Source organism: Asterias amurensis, chromosome 14 (assembly GCF_032118995.1).
Source record: "Asterias amurensis chromosome 14, ASM3211899v1".
In the NCBI taxonomy this organism is placed as follows: Eukaryota; Metazoa; Echinodermata; class Asteroidea; order Forcipulatida; family Asteriidae; genus Asterias; species Asterias amurensis.
The window spans coordinates 2008016-2014550 of NC_092661.1; the positions used below are offsets into that span (position 1 = coordinate 2008016).

General features: G+C 35.1%; 2 protein-coding genes across 2 annotated transcripts; one reads left to right on the forward strand and one right to left on the reverse strand.

Moving 5' to 3' along the window:
* Positions 1 to 25: 25 nt before the first annotated feature.
* Positions 26 to 988, reverse strand: LOC139947351 (histamine H2 receptor-like). Its single transcript, XM_071945248.1, has one exon. It carries the CDS (start codon positions 986 to 988, stop codon positions 26 to 28), a length of 963 nt encoding a protein of 320 aa, XP_071801349.1.
* Positions 989 to 3259: 2271 nt separating this feature from the next.
* On the forward strand, positions 3260 to 6517 carry LOC139947544 (retinoschisin-like). Its single transcript, XM_071945484.1, has 4 exons — positions 3260 to 3598; positions 3778 to 3835; positions 5940 to 6271; positions 6377 to 6517. The coding sequence occupies exons 1-4, from the start codon at positions 3260 to 3262 to the stop codon at positions 6515 to 6517; spliced, it is 870 nt and encodes a 289-aa protein (XP_071801585.1).
* The last annotated feature ends 18 nt before the right edge of the window (positions 6518 to 6535 follow it).

Genomic DNA, 6535 nt, shown 5'->3' on the forward strand with positions numbered 1-6535 from the left:
AATAACATTACGAAAAACTATTGAATTATGGTGTGATTTCAATTGGGCCAATCGATCTGTTGCAACTTGGAAATCTTTCTGAGAGAATTTTCTTAGCTTTTTGACGAAACAGCTTATTGAAGAGACAGTAGATGATGACATTGAACATACTGTTGCTGATTAGTAGCCATACTGTAATGAATTGCAGCCAACCTGGAATAGACATTCCCGGTAAAGACTTCACCACTTTAACTGTTAAAAAAGGTGTGTAACAGACAGCGTATGTCGAAGTAACAACAAGGAAAGTCTTGAGAGCTTTGTTGTCATGATTATTGTTTGCCTCATTGTTGCCATTTTGATTCAGTCGCTGTTCATGTTGGCGACTGATTTTAATCAATCGATAGTAAATACATGACATCAATATTGTTGGAAATATATCTCCAAAAAGTAGAGTTAACACCTCGGGATATGTTGGGGCGTTCACATATTCGCATGCTTGCAGTACATGATTAAACTCTGCATAGCTTTCAGATGCAATTTTAGTAGCTAAACTGAAACATAAACCGAGAAACGCCAAAACAAGCACAAGCAGTTTTACCCGAAATCTGCTACACCACACAGGAAACTTGTAGGGTCGGGTTACAGCTAGAAACCGTTCAATGTTAAGACAAGTAATCGAAAGTACGGACATTCCAAAGCATAAATGAGTATAAATGACGACCACTTCGCAGCCCACACCACCAAAAGGCCAGCTGTCCAGAGCAGATGCTACAACACTGAGTGATGTGAAAATACCTATCATGAGGTCGGATACGGCCAGTGACGTCATCAGAACCTTGGTGCTGTCAGCTAAGTTGGTTACACGGCGTGTCACCGCAATTGAAAGAATATTCCCAGATATAATCAGCAGTGCAATGATGGCGATGAAACAAGTACGGAGTGCGATGAGGACTGGGGACAGACCGTCATAGTCTGTGGATGTAGAGTTTATATTATTCACAGAAGACATTGTCGTTGTTGTTGACCAGTTCCAACAAAATCAGCAATTCTAAAGACCTCCAGCAACAGTATAAAGTAAGAACTCTCGTTTCTCAGTCATGCATCTCTCACGGTGAAATATTTAAACGTTAACTCCAGAGCTGTAAACTCATGATGCTCTTGTAAAGTGTCCCTGTTTTGTGCACAAAAGAACCACTGTGGCTGTCGTCGTATAATAGGGCATAATCTATGTTTTGAATACCGTTACTGTTAAAATTGAGCTCAATATGATGCGTAAGAGTTATACAATGCTAACACACATCGTTGTAAGAGGAAAACCAAAATGAATACTCAGTGTGATGGTAAAAGATGTCAGCTCCTCAAACTCCGTTAGGATACGTAAATGAACACAACTTTCCCAAACGAACACCGTCTTCAGAATGTTTGATTGCATAAACGATAATAAAATAAAGATTAGTTTTGAAAACATTGTCAGGAAATTTGCGCAGGCACTGTCACTCAGACGAGGTATTAAGATGGGTGGATTAATCATTTTTCAATTAGGCTGAAATTTTGCAGTTCCCCATGAAAAACATTTTCAGCTATTAATCAGGAGTAAAGACAATCGGTGCTCCATAAATATTGAGAGCCTTTTTTTGTTTTTATTTTTGTATCAACTGGAGGCTTACAGTATCCTATCTTACACCAATGATTGGCAGCTGTACTTAATAGAATAAACAGGCCTCTTCTTCGGTACACATTGGTGGCGCACTATATTGTTGATCACTCTCTAACAGGAACTTCTTAGGCTCAAAATATGAACAATTTTTGAGGCTATTATAATCGCATACTTGCAGAATATCTGAGAGGTGGTCTGAAATTGGCTATTTAAAAATTCAAGTCTTTACTTATGATGAAAATTACTGTGTTTATGTAGCGCCAAAGAGAAGGAGCAAGACCAACGAACTACAGAGACCGCCACCTACACCTTTAACACACTAAGGCAACTTTGGCAATAATCAGACGTGCTAGCGTTTTTTTTCTCTTCCAGTATGGTACCGTAGCTGCGTTCTAATTAGTTGCCAAAAAAGCAATGCGGTACTTAAAGACCATGGCCACTATTGGTAATTGTCAAAGACCAGTCTTCTCACTTGGTGTATCTCAACATGTGCATACAATAACAAACCTGTGAACATTTTAGCTCAATCGGTCATCGAAGTTGCGAGATAATAATGAAAGGAAAAACACCCTTTTCACACGAAGTTTTGTGCTTTTAGATGGTTGATTTCGAGACCTCAAGTTCTAAATCTGAGGTCTCGAAATCAAATTCACGGAAAAATAATTCTTTCACGAAAACTACGTCACTTCAGAGGGAGCCGTTTCTCAAAAAAAATTATACTATCAACCTCTCCCCAATAATCGTTACCAAGTAAGGTTTTATGCTAATAATTATTTTGAGTAATTACCAATAGTGTCCACTGCCTTTAATGGCATACTATAGTTCCTCCCATTGCGTAGAATCTTAACCGAATTACACACTTTGATAGTTTCTCTTGCGAACCGAGCCGCAATAATTAATTACGTGGTTCTCGCCTGGAGTTTATGAAATGGTACTGGAACTATTGCTCGTTTCAAGTGAACCAAGCCTATATTCAATTTAAACGCCTCAATATTTTCTCGGTCGAACCGTGCCGCAATTTAATTTAGTGGGCAACAACATTTAATACCCTTTCTATGTGGTGTCGTATGGAGTCTGTAGTCAAATCTGAGGTTCCTTTTTCGATGTCAAGACTGGGTAAAACATCTGTGTACCAATGGGTACAAATAATTTAAAGGTTTGTTTTTTAATATTAAAAGAAACGGGTTGAGGTTCAAGCCTTTAAGGTAAAGCATGATGGGCAAGGTTTTACCAAGTACAGTGTTAGACAAGAGCCTGGTTAAAACCAGACTGAGCTTTATGGTTGTTGTTTTCAAGTCAGAATAATAATTGTGGATCTGTGTAATAATTACGGTATTATGTCTGCTGCCTCAAATCAGGGTCAGGCTAAGATTGTGTAATAATAAAAATGTGTCTGTCCAAACTAATGCTTAGTTGGTGTCCTTGTTAATGGTTAACAATAGAGCGGTTGATACTCAATCGAATTCGTAAAGCAAGGCGATAAACGTGAATGGTGTATACCATTACCATGGCAACGGGTAACCTTGCAGTCAATTTATGCATACTTCCCCCGAATTCACTGAGTGAAAGTGGCTACTGTTTAAGTGTGCGCGCACAAACTCACCGTTTCACCAGAGTGAGAAAATGGCCGTCTTGAGTAGTTTAATTTTCCTCTTGCTTGAGATGTTTCTGGAGGTTTCAGCGTCTTATAGTGTGAGTGGTCTCTACCGAGGGGTCTGGTACCAGCCGGTAGAGCACCACGCCCTACTAGGCCAGTCCTTCATGAATATCTCAGGCATCTCTGCCGTCAGATGTTCAGTTCGGTGTCTCAGCCATCATGGATGTTTTTCTTTCAACTACGATCACATCAATCAAGTCTGTCAGATGAACAACGCCAGTGCTGAGCACGTCAGCTGTGACAACTTTCAAGGAATGTCTTATTTTTCGTACTACGACGCAACTGCAAAACCAAAGACTTGTCAGGTATGTTTAACATTTTTGTTTGCGTTTTTTAACCACTCGTTTTCTGTCTAGTTATTTCATCATAAAATGACCGAGATAATCAAAGCATTTCCCTTTGTTAGAACGAAAATTTACTGTTCTTTAATGAAACAAATAATCGTATCAATTACACTCGTGTTCGTTATCACTTTACTCCACAGAATAATTCTGTTTCTGGCAATGGAAAGTGCGCTCCCTTGCAGGCCGGTTTTGTTTCTGGTGAGTAATCACTTAATCGCTCAATTTATTTTTCTGGAGCATTTAATAATAGACAGAGCAGAAATGAAATAGGCATAACAAAATAGTCTTGTCTTGTGTGATAACAATCTAATTCTTACTGAAAATAATAAAAGAAAAAGAATATGTATTTGATTTTCGTTGAACGTATATTTCACCGTAGATATCAATAAAACAAAATCCGTTGAGGTTGTAAAAGAAGTCAAGTATTTGTGTAAATGTATCGATAGAAAACTTAAATTTGAATAAAAGTACTAACCAATTCAGACCAAATCCTTCACTTTTTAAGAAAGTTTTATTCTTCAATCCTTTTTTAAGTGCAATTTAATAACAACTATTTTAAGAGTGTGGCCATTTTCTGTATATTGCATTTCTATGTGTATTTCATGGTCTGTAATAATAATAATAATAATAATAATAATAATAATAATAATAATAATAATAATAATAATAATAATAATAATAATAATAATAATAATAATAATAATAATAATAATAATAATAATAATAATAATAATAATAATAATAATAATAATAATAATAATAATAATAATAATAATAATAACAATAATAATAACAATAACAATAACAATAACAATAACAATAACAATAACAATAACAATAACAATAACAATAACAATAACAATAACAATAACAATAATAATAATAATAATAATAATAATAATAATAATAATAATACTAATAATAATAATAATGCTAATGCTAATGCTAATGCTAATGCTAATGCTAATGCTAATGCTAATGCTAATGCTAATGCTAATGCTAATGCTAATGCTAATGCTAATGCTAATGCTAATGCTAATGCTAATGCTAATGCTAATGCTAATGCTAATGCTAATGCTAATGCTAATGCTAATGCTAATGCTAATGCTAATGCTAATGCTAATGCTAATGCTAATGCTAATGCTAATGCTAATGCTAATGCTAATGCTAATGCTAATGCTAATGCTAATGCTAATGCTAATGCTAATGCTAATGCTAATGCTAATGCTAATGCTAATGCTAATGCTAATGCTAATGCTAATGCTAATGCTAATGCTAATGCTAATGCTAATGCTAATGCTAATGCTAATGCTAATGCTAATGCTAATGCTAATGCTAATAATACTAATACTAATACTAATACTAATAATAATACTAATACTAATACTAATAATAATAATAATAATAATAATAATAATAATAATAATAATAATAATAATAATAATAATAATAATAATAATAATAATAATAATAATAATAATAATAATAATAATAATAATAATAATAATAATAATAATAATAATAATAATAATAATAATAATAATAATAATAATAATAATAATAATAATAATAATAATAATAATAATAATAATAATAATAATAATAATAATAATAATAATAATAATAATAATAATAATAATAATAATAATAATAATAATAATAATAATAATAATAATAATAATAATAATAATAATAATGGTAATAATAATAATAATAATAATAATAACCCGTTTTATATAGCGCTTTTCACACCCGGAGGGCGTCCCGAAGCGCTTCACATTATTACCCCTGGTCACTTGGCCTTAAATCACTCCTTAAACCATCTCAGCTCCCTGGTGGGGAGTATGCAGCCTTGTGCAACATTAATATGCGCTACTCGCCTAAATCAATCACAAGAACCATCTCTGCCCTCATAGGTACCCATTTACCCTTGGGTGGAGAGAAGCAATTATAGTTAAGTGTCTTGCTCAGGGACACAAGTGTCACGACCGGGATTCGAACCCACACTCTGCTGAACAGAAGCACCAGAGCTGTATAATAACTATGACCGCAAACTTTTAGGCTTCTGAAAAAAAATCTTTTTAATGTATTCTTCTTGTTTATTGTTTTCAGGCTCTACTTGTTTTGTCTACAATTCGCCGTATACAAATGAAAGCAAATTTCCATGCTTTTTATGATGACAAGAAATTTTGAGTCTTGAATTACTGTGAATATTTTGAGTATTTCCTGTTGAGTCCTTTCTGCAATCTTAGGCTTTATGTTTACAATAAATATACCTCTACCATTATGTTTCCCGGTTCAGAGAAACTCGGTCTTGAAGATGGTTCGATTCCCGATGAGAGCCTTTCCGCATCAAGTGACTGGAATGACGGGTATTATGTCAGCACGCCGGCTGCTGGCCGTCTTAATAAGATACCGCCTGACGATAAAACCATAGGGGCGTGGCATGCTGAGGTAAAAGATACCAACCAGTGGATACAGGTGGATTTAGGCAACCCGAACTACGTCACCGGGGTACTCACACAGGGGCGTTATGGTGGATATCCGACTATGGTGACAAAGTACAAAGTGCAGTTTGAACCGCCCTCACTGGCTTGTCTTGTTTACGTGAAAGACCAATTTGGTCAAACTCAGGTATGCTAATAAGTATCCTCCTTTGATTTCACATCTTTTTCAGATGGTACATACACCCTCCTGATGCAATTGATAATAATATGAGTTTTTTTAATCCCCATATAGATATTCAATGGCAACACCGACCAGAACAGCATCGTGGAGAGGCGCTTCTTCAAGCCCGTCTTGGCGGTCAAGATTCGCATCGTGCCCGTTGCATGGAATAATGCCATCGCGCTGCGTTTTGAACTGCTTGGCTGCAAATAATTTATGCGCTACGTCTAG

Bases quoted from the DNA above. Each gene is read 5' to 3' on its own strand.
- LOC139947351 (XM_071945248.1), bottom strand. From the start codon at position 988: ATGTCTTCTGTGAATAATATAAACTCTACATCCACAGACTATGACGGT.
- LOC139947544 (XM_071945484.1), top strand. From the start codon at position 3,260: ATGGCCGTCTTGAGTAGTTTAATTTTCCTCTTGCTTGAGATGTTTCTG. The intron at 3,836-5,939 runs GTGAGTAATCAC...TTCCCGGTTCAG, and splicing joins GCAGGCCGGTTTTGTTTCTG to AGAAACTCGGTCTTGAAGAT. The intron at 6,272-6,376 runs GTATGCTAATAA...ATCCCCATATAG, and splicing joins ACCAATTTGGTCAAACTCAG to ATATTCAATGGCAACACCGA.